This window comes from Xenopus laevis, chromosome 3S, assembly GCF_017654675.1.
Source record: "Xenopus laevis strain J_2021 chromosome 3S, Xenopus_laevis_v10.1, whole genome shotgun sequence".
Lineage (NCBI taxonomy): Eukaryota > Metazoa > Chordata > Amphibia > Anura > Pipidae > Xenopus > Xenopus laevis.
The window spans coordinates 53,175,744-53,190,006 of record NC_054376.1 but is presented as its reverse complement, the minus strand read 5'-3'; the positions used below and the strand labels follow the sequence as shown (position 1 = coordinate 53,190,006).

The following is a 14,263-nucleotide window of genomic DNA, read 5'->3' as shown; positions in this document are numbered from 1 at the left end:
ATATTTCTGTTATGCAATACTGGAAATTTAGGAGACTTAAGTAACTTAGTAGTTATTTAAAGTTGGGTACAATGGTTTCCAGACACATAACCTGGGTGGACATACATGACAGGAATCAGATATAAAACAACTCTAAATTGTTAACATGGCAACATATTTAGAAGCATTTGAATCCTCACTATTGTCTTGTTGGCACACAGGCTTTATCTAGCATCCCCTTCTGCTTTGATAGATAATTTGTACGGTTTCTTCTGTAAAGTCTTCAAAATGACATTTATCACTTTGCCTAATTTTATTATTTTCATACATTATTCTTAGTTGTAAATCTCCCTTTTAGTCCCTCTCTCCACAACAGGGTATAAAACTAAGTGACATAGCAGTGACATATTAAACCAACTTTTTAAACCTACTTTAATCAAGGCATAAATCTTGCATACAATGTTACTGGACTATAAATCTTCTGCTCAACAGGGAAAGTTAACTACAAAGCTCATGACAACTGATCAATTTTTGTTGTTGTTTATTATAGAGAATAATTCTCTTTCTTGTTTTATTTGACTTGGGTTGGTTCCCCACAAAGAAGTAGATAGACCAAGTAGAGTTAGTATTTGGTAAGGTCAGTAATACAATATAAACATAGGTAAAATAAACTGTATAAATTGGAGGCTGTGACTGCATTGGGTTCTAGGTCATGAGAGATTAGATGTACAGCAAAGGCTATAGCTAAGGAACGTAACTTATTTATGTGTGCGGTTTCTTTATACCTGTATTTGTGCGTGTGTTTGTTGATAGCAGTTTTATTATATTCAGTTATCCATTCTGCCATTTAATGTTTATTCCATTTCTTCTACCATTTGCATCAGCTCTGATGCAAATGTTGTTGTTTATTATAGAGAATAATTCTCTTTCTTGTTTTATTTGACTTGGGTTGGTTCCCCACAAAGAAGTAGATAGACCAAGTAGAGTTAGTATTTGGTAAGGTCAGTAATACAATATAAACATAGGTAAAATAAACTGTATAAATTGGAGGCTGTGACTGCATTGGGTTCTAGGTCATGAGAGATTAGATGTACAGCAAAGGCTATAGCTAAGGAACGTAACTTATTTATGTGTGCGGTTTCTTTATACCTGTATTTGTGCGTGTGTTTGTTGATAGCAGTTTTATTATATTCAGTTATCCATTCTGCCATTTAATGTTTATTCCATTTCTTCTACTATTTGCATCAGCTCTGATGCTCGAACGGAGGTTAATTACAATATAATTCATTTTGAGTTTAATTTCTCACCTGATTTGTTTTCTCAAACAGAGCAGTTCTTCTTGTGAACATAAAACTTGTACATTTATTTACCTACAGAAATTATTTAGTCTTCATTGTTGCTTTTGTCTCAGTCATTTGTTTTGTTACTTTAGGGGGACAAAGACTCTTAAGTTCAGCCCTCAGGCACCCTATCATTGCAGGTTTCCAGAATGCTCACTCACATATGAGGATGCAATGTGGTTGTGAACATTCCTCTAAATAATTCACAAATGTTAATGCAAGGACACTATTAAAATCTTGTATTTGTTAAAGTAAACTTACTATTTTGCAAAGCCACCAGGAAGCAACAGGACAATGACAATAAGGGGCCGATTCACTAAGGGTCGAATATCGAGGGTTAATTAACCCTCGATATTCGACTTGGAATTAAAATCCTTCGACCCAAAAAAATACTTTGAAATTCTAATTTTTTTTCATTCGAATTCTTCACTCGAGCTTAGTAAATCTGCCCCTATGTGTTTAGCTGGGGATATGAAGCACTAGTTTAATGCCTGATCAGAAATGTAAAGCTCATTCTTACAGTTCTCCTTGAAATGTTGTATGACAGCTTAAGGGAAGGATTTATTGATCTGGTTGTTACCAAAATTGCACTGAGGCTATTAAACCACTACAGTTTTTTTTTATGGTATTCACACGTAAGAAAACAACTGGATCAATAGGAAATAAAGGTAAATCTGTCACAATTGGTTGTCAATATATTGAGTTTGTTGAACGTCTGTGAGTTTGTCTGGAGATCAAAGCTAAAGTGGGGGAATGTGGTGAGACCTACAGGCTGGTGAATTAAATTGAGGCAAATATGTTCTTTACAGAGATATGAAATATGTCATGGTTAAACTTTAGAGGTTCTTCTGATAAGGCTCAAAAGTGAAAAGCTACTTTCTTGAACTGTGCCTTTTTAGAAAAGGCAAGGTGGCTTTCCTGCCCCCCCCCTCCCCCACGCTCAAATTTTTGGCTTTTGGCCTTGTTTTCAATCCTGAAATTTGGCTGTTAAAATGACCAGGAGTGGCTTTCTGCCGCCCCTGGTAAGTAGTGGGGTCACTGCCAACTGAGGCAAGTTTCTCATTCGCATAGCACCCCTGAGAATAGAGCAAGTATATGAATAGTCTTACTATTTGGCAGTTAGGCTATGGCCACAGAGGCTGAAGGCTCCAGCTGTTGTCAGCCTGCATATTTTTGCAGGATGAGAAAAGCAGATCTGCCTTTTGTCCCTGCTCCATTGAATCCAATCAGATTGGCTTACTAACAGGCTGTTTACTGGTAAAAACAACTAAAATCAAACAAAAATCAAATAAAAGCAAACCTATCAACACAAAATAAGTATTTTTTTTATAAACTATTATTTCAAAGTAAGTTTTCTATATTTAAGTACTGTGGTTTAATTCTCAAAGTGTTTTTTTTTGCTAAATAGCAAAGTTTGGTGTGCTATCGTGCTTACAACATGTTTGCCACAAACTGCTTTACTTTGGGTTGGGTTATGATTAGTGCACCTAAACATAGCTACAAAGTTAAATTGTGCTGAAAAAAGACCAAAATCCATAAAGTTTAACCCCTCCAAATGAAACCCAGCATCCATACATACACACACTCACTTACACACACTAACCCCTCAAATTAAAATTTTAAAAAAATGTTATGGTCAAAACTGTCAAATTTGACTAGGGAATTATCAAATTCAACTATTCGCCACCTAAAACCTGCCAAAATTCTGTATTAGTCAATGGGAGAGGTCCAGGGATCAATTTGTTTTTGTTTTTTTGGAGTAAAAATTTCAATCAAGTTTGATCGAATTTGAATCAAATTCGATTCGAGTTTTCGGGTTGTTTAAATTAGTTTGAGTTTTAAAAATTTGATTTTAATAATAAATTAGGGCCCGGTTGAATTTTGAATTCAATCTAATTTTTAAGGGAGTTTAAAAAAACTCTAACTAATTCGAAATTCGACCCTTGATAAATATGCCTCCCTGTGTAGGTTTTAGTATCACAACAGCCTTGGATATTATGCATGTCAAGGAATTATCCAAGCCGCTCTTAAAGGCATTAAAAGACAGCCATTCCACAACCTCACTGCCCTAACTGTGAAGAACCACCTACACTGCCTCAAATGAAAATTATTTTCCTCTAGTCTGAAGGGGTGGCCTCAGGTACGGTGATCCTCTTTATAGACAAATAGCAGGGGACCTCTATTCCTATAATGTCCTCTAATGTACTTGTAAAGTGTAATCATGTCCCTTCACAAGCGTCTTTTTTCCAGAGAAAACAACCCCAACATTAACAGTCTACCCTCATAATTTCGTCTCTGCACTTTCTCCAGCTCATTTATATCCCTCTTAAGGACTACAGTCCAAAATTGCACTGCATACTCCAAGTGCGGCCTTACCAGGGACCTATAAAGAGGCAAAATAATATTTTCATCCATTGAGAGCAGACAGTATAAATACAATGCCTGGGACTCCAGAAGTTACAAACACAAGAGTTTCAAACTAAAGGAGATTCAAACAAAATCCAAAGTTTGGTCTAAACTCAACTTATTTTTTTATTCCTGTTTTTTGATCTGTAACTAGGATAATAAGTGCTGGATAGACTGAAGGTTTGACACAGTGCACAGTCTGAGATTTGGAGCAAAAGATCCAACCTGCTTACCTCTGTGACAAAATTGCCACTTTAGAGACTTGTGTTAAAGCAACACATTGCAACACTGCAGTTGATTGACAATCTTGAGAGGAGTCTCTTAATCACTGAACAGGACCTAGTGGGGTCAGATAGTTTGGGGGGAGGAGAACAGCAGCCGGATGATGAAGTAGTCAGCTGGGTGACAGTAAGAAAATCTAGTGTGGGCAAAAGGAAAATGGAGGTTGCGTCTGGGTTTATGCACCCCAATAGATTCACCAGATTGCGTTAAGAATATGGGAGTGTGAACTCTGGATTGGCAGTTTTAGATGGGACTGGTCTCTTTAACAGCCAGGAGGGCAGTTTCTCTAGTATTAGTGGGGCCGAGAGCAGAGACAGACCTTAACAGATTGTGGTTGTAGGGTATTCAATTATTAGGAAAGTGGTTAGAGTAATCTGTCATCTGGATTGCAACAACTGAACAGTTTGCTGTCTTCCTGGTGCTAGGATTTGGCATGTGGTTGATCGGGTAGACAAATTATTGGGTGAGGTGGGGCATGACTCAGCTGTCTTAGTACATGTTGGTACTAATGACATAATTAATGGTAGATGGAAGACATTAAAGAGTGAGTTCCGGGATCTAGGCTCTAAGATTAAGGGTAGATTAAAACCTTCATGGAAGGGGGACTGCTGTGCCAGGGGAAAGAATGGCTAAGATGTTGAAGGAGTTTCTATAACTAGGGGAGGGGTGGGTGAACTAAAGAATTATTGGAAGCTAGGTTACACTTGGCAGTTGTATTTCAGTGTGCAGTTGCATTCCTTATAAGCAAGTAATGTTGTCTCAAAACAAAACCTTTGTGGTTCAATAGAAGTATTGGTGTTGAGCTGGCTAAGAAAAGACCTGCTTTTTAAGCCAGGACAGCTAAAAAAAAATCAGGTACAAGGAGGCCAATAAATCAAGCAAAAAATACATCAGACAAGCTAAAATTGAGATGGAATAGGGTATTGCAGCAAGCAGTAAAAAGAATCCAAAATTATTTTTTAGATATGCAAATAGTAAAAAAAAATTATGCAGGAAGGAATGGGTACTTAATATCAGTGGGGGTCCGCTGGTTGATGAGAACAGAAAAAAAGCAGAGATTCTGAACTGTTATTTTTTGTCTGTCTACACAAATGAGGAACCAGTTAATGAAGGTTTCCTTCTTAGTAGTCCAAGCTCTAGTAATACTGTACAACTAATGATGCATGAGAAAATTCAAAAGAGGCATCTTAAGATAATCAAAGGTCTGGAACCGGATGGTATTCATCCCAGGGCACTAAGCAAGCTTGGCTCTGTGATTGCCAAACTTCTTTACTTAATTTTTCAATATTCTTTGAAGTTTGGCACTGTGCCGAGAGACTGGTGAATTGTTAATGTGGTGCCACTATTCAAAAATGGATCCCGTTCTCGGCCTTAAAACTAAAGACCACTGAAATCAGTGGTAGGAAAGCTTTTCAAATGGGTATAAAGGGATAGGATACTAGACTTTATTGCAAATAATGCTACTGTGAGTTTGTGCCAGCAGGATTGTATATGTAATAGATCTTACCAGTCACATGACTGGGGGCAGTTGGGAAATTGCCAATATGTCTAGCCCCATGTCAGATTTCAAAATTGAATATAAAAAAATCCGTTTGCTCTTTTGAGTAAAGGATTTCAGTGCAGAATTCTGCTGGAGCAGCACTATTAACAGATTCATTTTGAAAAAAATGACAGTATCCCTTAAACGGAGAAGGATCTAGGGTTTTTTGTAGATAACAAGTTGTCTAATTCCAGGCAGTGTCATTCTGAGAGAATATAGATCTACATGATATTAATTGTATTTGTATCACTATACATCAGTGGGAAGAGATTGCCTTTTCTGTTTTGTGATTCATTTATTATTCTTTTACTTTTTAAAAAAAATGTATTTGGCAAATAATATCAAACATGCCATTCAAAATAATTTTGTTATGGCATTTATTTTCAGACAGAGGAAATGCTTATTTGATGCATTATTATACAAATAATTCTAATCAACTCTTAATGGGGTTACACGTGACACATGTTTCCAAGTATGGTTTCCTGGTGAGGATTTTTTTGTTGCTTTCAATAAATCCCTCTCAATTGTACAGAGACATTGTACTTGCAGTATTGGATTGTTGGAATATCACAAGCCAATTTGTTAGCACTGAAAATGGTGAATTTGTTTTGAAAAGATGTAAGCTGTCTATGTGCCATGCATTAATTGGCATAATGAAGAGATCTAATTTCCCAGAGTGCTATCTAGCAATCTGAACAAATCAAATTCGATTTGCCAATCTCTTTGTTTGTTATTGGGAGGTTGTATGAAAAATCCAGTAGCAATGTGTTATACTTCAGCATGCAGGAGAATCTGTGGGAAAGATCTGTATCCAGGGTCCTGTACAAAAGAAGGCCAGAGTCTTTTAGCTGTCAATGTAAGGTTGTGCATTACAGCCAGAACTGGAACTTCAGACATTCTGCAACAGAATGTAATATCTGTTCTTCTATTATCTCCTTAAATGCACACATGTTTATACTGTTTTTTTTTATTAAATTACTTCAACTGTCTCCCAACCAAGCTGCCTATGTGACATTTAAGCCTAATACAGGTTGAGAGCAACTCTATCTACAGAAAATTACAAATGCAACTTTTATAACATCAATTATTCTGGGAATTTGAATATTAATAACACTATTTCACATAACTGCATTCACTTATGGATTATACATATATCTACCAATACCGTAACTGATTAGATAAACCATTTAGTGCAATGTTTCCTCTATGCTTATATTCTTTCTTGGGTGAGTTACCGTATTTTTAAACTAGTTGCAATTTGTATTGCATTTATTTAAAAATCCCAAATTATTATACAGAGATATATAAATCTATATTTAATATTCTAGCCTCACTATACATACAAGTACAAAGCCTATAGTGTGAGCATTTGACTCTCTAATAAAGATGATAATGTGGTAAATTAGCAGTCATGTGAATAACAATGAATCATTTTGCACCTTGTCGTTCATTTGAAAATCAACAGTTAAAACACTGGGCTAATAATAATCCATATTTACTGTAATTGTCAGTAAGTCAATGACCTTTTTAATGTTTATGAATCTGTGATGGTTAAATAATATAAGATACCTTAATGGTTGCTAATACTACTTCCATGATTGAACATTGACGAAGTGAAAGGCTTCTAGCTTCTTCTCGTATAACATGGTCCTGAAAATACAAAAATAGGAAGAAGCAAAAATCTTTTTAAAACAAGTTCTGCAAGTCCACAGCAAAAAAAATCATTATGTATTTTTTATGTGTATTATATATATGGTGGCAATTGCAGCAATTTATATTTATTTGACAGAAATGTAAACACTTTTAATAAACAATGGTTAGAGTGAAACAGGTGCATTATGCAAAAACAACCATTGTGCATAGGCTTATAATAGCAATAAAAATGAAATATATATATATATATATATATATATATATATATATATATATATATATATATATATATATATATATATATATATATATATATATATACATATATATATATATCTTTCCAATAAGTATCCGCACTCCAAAGCCGATTTCAATAAAAGGAGGGGTGCGCGGTAATATTGTATACACCAATATTTTCCAGACCAGCACTCCCTTTAGTGAAAAAATTTAATTTTAATTGTTGCATAGTATCAATATCCAACGTTTCGGTCCCGTTGGGACCTTTTTCCCAATGGGGACCGAAACGTTGGATATTGATACTATGCAACTCACTAAAGTGAGTGCTGATCTGGAAAATATTGGTATATATATATATATATATGTGTATCCTTGATAAAGGCCCAAATGTGGGCCGAAACGTTGGAAATGCATCTAAGAATAAAATAACACTGTTTTATTCACTGTATATATATATATATATATATATATATCTTCAGCAAGTAAGATCCGCACTCTCAGGTCTTATTTAAAATATAAAAAGTTTTATTCTTGCATACGAGACTAACATTTCGGCCTCCTCCGTGGCCTTTCTCAAAGTGTCTAATTATTTGTAAAAATGCCTTAAATACAAGAGTTGGCGGGAAAAAAAGACACAGAGAAGCAGACGTATTAACAATAACTCCGAAACACGACTGCCATTTACATATAACTCATTTAACATATCACTATAAAAATACAAAGCTCATACATAAATAGCAACTATTAATAATCTCTACATTTATACAATGCATCCATATTACAAATAAACACTAGATACTATGTAACCCTATTTTGTGGAATTAAATTATGCTGACACATCCTACTTCCTTATCGCAGCTTTAAAATGAGTTACAAATGTATCAGAAATTTGAGCTAAGATAACAGGTCTGCTCTGGAACGCTTTTTATCATCAGTTCCGTTTAAGTTAGAAAACTATCTCTCAGTTACGGCTTAACAGCTCTTATTCCAAATCTCTTATCTGAGTCCCTGAACTCATGCCCCGTTCCTGCATGGTGAATAATTCCATTCAGTTAAACCCCTCCACCCTATGTCTCTTGTAGCAATATATCAGTATAAATGTGAGCCTGTCTTATATGGATCAATGGTCTTTTTGGAGACACGTTAGTTCAAATGCAGTCCTTCTCTTATGCATGTACAGAACTCCTTTAGTTGTGTCAATATTACAAACTTCCTGTATTCTGTGTGACAAACAATGTGTAGATTAATAGAAACCCACTAAATACCTTTAGTACGTGTAAAAATTTCTACTATAACTACTAGATTCCCCATGTACCCGTGTCTTAAATATATACGTGCACTATAAGTCATTTAGTTTCTCATCTATATAGTTAAGGTCTTGTATGCAACAATACAACTTTTTACATTTTAAATAAGACCTGAGAGTGCGGATCTTACTTGCTGGATACAAATCGTAATTACTGATACTGCACTGAATAGGAATAGGCTGAAACGTTGGTCCTTTTTATTAATAAACAAATCTAAGATTTTATAAGACCTGAGAGTGCGGATCTCTTCTGTTGGACTGTGATACAAATATATGATGCACCCAGACAAGCTAATCTTGATTTTCGAGAGTGCCGGTTTTTCTATGCAATATATATATATATATATATATATATATATATATATATATATATATATATATATATATATATATATATATATATATATATATATATATATATATATATATACAGGTATGGGTCCAGTTATCCAGAATGCTCGGTACCTGAGGCTTTCCGGATAATGGATCTTTCCATAATTTGGATCTTCATATCTTAAGTCTACTTAAAAATCATGTAAAACATTAAATAAACCCAATAGGCTGATTTTGCTTCCAATAAGGATTAATTATATCTTAGTTGGGATCAAGTACAAGGTACTGTTTGTATTATTATAGAGAAAAAGGAAATCATATTAAAAATTTTTTATTATTTCTATTAAATGTCGATGGGAGACTGCCTCTCCATAATTCAGAGCATTCTGGATAATGGGTTTCCGGATAACAGATCCCATACCTGTATATGTATGTCTCACTTACACTGGAACTGGCCTGGAGAAAGCATTATGCATTACCAATAGTAGAGGCCTATTAATTAATGGTCGAATTTTAGCGGTTTTAGAACCATGATTAAACTCACTTTCACTAAAACCACAAATGTCATGAAATGTATTTTTAAAAATGCAAATTTAAAAAGCATGAATGAAGAAAAAAAAACGTTGAACAACGCACTAGCAAAAAATCTGAAAACCTCTAAAAGTCTGAATTAATTAAAAACGCAGCTCCCGTTGACCTCTATAGGACCTCGACAACTTTTACCCGGCAATTTTTGTATTAGATGTTTCTGTGGTTTTTACACTTCAGGGCAGATTTACTAAGCTCGAGTGAATATTTTGAATGCAAAAATATTCAAATTTCAAAGTAATTTTTTGGTTACTACGACCATCGAATTGGTCAAATTCGATCGAATCGTTCGACTATTCGATAACCGAAGTACTGTCTCTTTAAAAAAAACTTCTACTTCATACTTTGCCACTTTAAACCTAACAAAGTCCAATGTTAGCCTATGGGGACCTTCCCCAGCACTTTTCTAAGCTTTTTTTGGTTGAATAAAAATCCTTTGATCGATCGCTTAAAATTGGTCGAATCAATTTCGTTGTTCGATCGAACGATTTGCGCTAAAATCCTTCGCATTTGATATTAGAATTCAAAGGATTTTACTTCGAGGGTCGAATTTGAGGGTTGTTTAACCCTCGAAATTCGGCCCTTGATAAATCTGCCCCTTAATAAATCTTGTTTATTTAGAGCATTTAAGAAAACTAGGAAAACCACAAATTTTTTAGGATTCATGGAAAAAATAGAAATTCAATTGTTTGTAAATTGGTATTGACGAGTTACTACCCACTTACATTTTGGCATAGACTCATTCACTAGCACCCACAATTTAGTAAGAGAATGACCTATCATAGAGGTTACATTTAACAAAATTCAAAGTTGGAAAATGGCTCAGTATAAATGAACAGTGGCAGTAATCTCTTCAGTATGTACATTGTGTCATTATTGTGGCACATAGAACAATGTTGTTTGTGGCCAGTGAGATTCTTTAGCAGAGTGAGCACTGTCACACTCCACATGTTATTTTGTTGTGCCTGAAATTTAGAAATTTAGTACCAATCACTGCTCCACAAATCCTGCATCAAAGAACAAGGAAGCAATGAAAATCTACTAGATCGTCATATAAAATGAAAATTGAAAAGCATTCTAACCCCAGAAATTACATTTTCCTAATATTTTATAGTAGAAAACGCAAAAACTAGATGTTGTTTATGGGTTTATGTTCTTTCTCCCTTGTTTTTAGAAAAAAAAACTTTTGTTCTCCCTTGTTTTATCCATGCCTATTTCCTGCCATTACTTGGTTCTTTGGACAGCAAGTAATGTATGACAAGCTTCCCTTACACTTGTGGAATAGAATATCACATGAACATTCAGTATATAAGCTGTTTACCTAAATTCAAATCATGCTCTGATTTATAAATGTTTGTAATAAACTTAAGTATGCCTGGTAATTTACCACAATGGTGGTTTTACTTTACAACTTCTATTGTCATATTTAAAGAATGGTTGATAATGAAGCTTGAAAAGAATGTGCATTCTTCTCAGTACAGATCTAGTGTGAGCATGTGAACTTCAATGCCAGGCCTTCCTGTTCAGTTTTATGCTTAGTCCTCCAAATGAAAAGCATTAAAGGTGTTCTGACATTTTTAAAGACAGCAGGGATGCAGTACCTAAGACTACTGGAAACTTGCAGGCAGCCTTTGAAAAATACACCCTAGCCTTGATGTTGGTTGAGTAAAGATCATTTTCAAGTGAATACAGGTTCTGGAACTAGAGTAAAAATGTAACTTCCATTAATTATTTATATATTTAGCCCTACAAAGTCTGTTCTCCATCACAAACTCTGACTCTTTAAAGTAAAACTATACTCCCAGAATAAATACTTTAGCAACATATAATTTATATAATATTAAGCGGCCTATTAAATAATCTAAATATTGTCATTTTACATCTATTCCCACATTTTATAATATTCTCTGTGCTGCCTCAGAGATCACCCAACCAGAAATACTGCAGCTCTAACTGTAACACAAATAAGTGTAGAGAAAAAGACAAAGCTTTATCCATTAATTGACTCCCGTGACCTACTGTAACTATGGATTTTTTGGTTTGGCTTGTTTGTGTGCACTGTAAATTGTAGGATCCCAGGGTACAGCCATAAGTTCTTAAAATGACAATTTTCTATTTACGATTACTAAGTGGCCCATACTACTAAAATATATAGTAAAAATATATATCTAAATTATTATTAAAATGGTTTATTTAGATAAAACAATGTTATAAGATCTCCATAGTTTTTAGGTATAGTTTTCCTGTAAGGCAGTCAGAATACTTGCCTTTATTGGTTCTACAAGGCGTAGAAAACTAACTTTTTATGGTAGAAAATTAATTATTGATTTAACAGTATTACCTTCAATTTAGATAACTGCCCGAGATCTTTAGCTGCACTGAAAATCATTTGAGCCCCCTAGAGGAAAGAAAAGACAAACAAATTTACTGTCAAAGTACATCCATTTCAATAGCCTTACCTTTTTATTAAAGTAGATTTAATTGATGGAAGTGATATATGCATCATGTAATGCTAAAGCCAAACCAGCTTAAAGGGGGGGTTCAACTTCATGTTAACTTTTAGTATATTATAGAATGGTCAATTCTAAGCAACTTTTCAATTGGTCTTCATTATTTGTTTGTACTATTTAATACTCCATATTCTCATTCAAATCAATGCATGTTTGCTATGGTAATTTGGACTCTAGCAACCAGATTGCTGACACTGCAAAATTAATACCAATTGCAAATTGTCTCAGAATATCACTCTCCGCATTATACTAAAAGTTAACTCAAAGGTGAACAACCCCTTTAATAAGTTTCAAGGTGATTACACTAAACTAATTAATGACAATATTTGAGTGCGATTGCAGATTTAAGTAATTGGAGTACATTGATTTTGTTGCAGTCTACCATTTACCCCCTTAATTCTACTGATTTTCAAACTGGATCAAACTTTTTAAACCAACTTCTTTCTCTTTTTCAACCTTGTTCTTTCTCTTTGAGCATGCTGTGCTATGTAGGCAAGTGTGGGTAACTGTAAGTTAAGTGCTGGCTTCCATTAACTGCCAATAACGAGCATTTTTAAGTAAAAAGCTCCTTAGTGCTCACATATAGGTTGCACAGGTCCTTGCTCAATACATGAATTCGTCTTTCTTTAAAGTAATTATTTTTTGTGAGCTTCATTAAAAAGCAAGGACTCATACAAAAATAGTTTAAAATAAATATGCAACAGTTAGGGATACACCAAAACCACCTATTTGGTATTCAGCCAAACCCTGAATTCGTTCTGAAAGATTCGGCCAAATACCGAACCAAATCGGAACCCTTATTTGCATATGCAAATTATGACTACGAAGAGAATTGTGCAAACAGTGCATGGTTAAAAAGAAATTGTACTTCCTTGTTTGTGTGATGAAATGTCACATGCTTTTATTTGGATTTGGTTTGGCCAGGCATTTGGATTGTGAAGGCCAGGCATTTTGGATGCTGGAAAAGGCAGAATCCAGGTTGGATCCCGAACAGTAAAGGAATAATATGCACAATCATTAATTATGGGGCACCTATAGCATAGTAGACAAAACTGGTTTGGGTTCTATATGAAATTATTGTACTGCTCAATAATTTGCATTTCAAATTATGAATGCCTTCCAATAGACAATATTACAAATATGTCCATATCTTCATATTTTGCTGATGGATGAGCCACCTCCTGAGCTGCAAAGCTCGTATACTGGGAGAATGTGATAAAAGTCAGTAACAGACAATCTATTCACAATGCAAAACGTTATGCCTTTGCGCAAACAAATTTAGCTTTGTGCGAATTTAATATAGCTTTTGAGAACCCGGAAACTGTTTTGTGACCAATGTGCAGTAAATGTAATAAACTTCTTACTTATAAATGCTATGTTTGCACCAAAAGATTATGACACCTTCAAGCTCTTCTTAAAATTGAGCAATTAATTTCAAATGAAAACTTAAAATGCGCAATTAAAATACGTAATGCAATACAAGTTTAAGGAAGAATATTACATTGCGACATCTGAACATCAAGGGGCAGATTTATCAAGGGTCGAATTTCGAAGTTGAAAAAACGTCGAAATCCGACCATTGAATTGCATACTTCGATATTCGAAGTAGAATTCAAAGGATTTTTAACATCCTATGATCGTATTACGATCGTACTTCAAATTGATCGATTCGAACGATTTAATCATACGATCGTATGATTATACTTTGACTTCTAAAAACTATATGTTCTAGGAGGTCCCGATAGGCTAACATAGCAATTCGGCAGGTTTAAGGTGGCGAAGTCAAAGTTTTTTAAAGAGACAGTACTTCGATTATCGAATGGTCGAATAGTCAAAGTATTTTCACTTTTCGAATCAAAGTTGAAGTCGAATTTAGGCCTATTTGATGGTCGAAGTACCCAAAAAATTGATTGAAATTTGAAGTTTTTAACTTCGAATTCACTTCGACCCTTGATCAATCTGCCCCTTATTCTTATTGGTGTGAATTGTTTTTCTCTTTGCAACTTTTATTACATTCCCCGTAAAGTGTGTTTTGTCAGATCTTTGGACACAGTGAACAGCACACCATCACAATGCTTGCTGGGTTGCA

The 14,263-nt window shown here is 34.6% G+C and overlaps 1 protein-coding gene across 3 annotated transcripts in view; it reads right to left on the bottom strand.

The window, feature by feature from the left end:
• LOC108712323 (protein unc-13 homolog C-like) overlaps window positions 1-14,263 on the bottom strand; it is a 253,359-nt gene that overhangs the window by 20,571 nt on the left and 218,525 nt on the right. For all 3 annotated transcript variants that reach the window (XM_041588308.1, XM_041588310.1, XM_041588309.1), the window contains 2 exons: window positions 12,006-12,062; window positions 7,117-7,197 (listed from right to left, as the gene is read on the bottom strand). In XM_041588308.1, coding sequence (XP_041444242.1) covers window positions 7,117-7,197; window positions 12,006-12,062 — 138 coding nt within the window. The remainder of the gene's footprint in view (window positions 1-7,116; window positions 7,198-12,005; window positions 12,063-14,263) is intronic.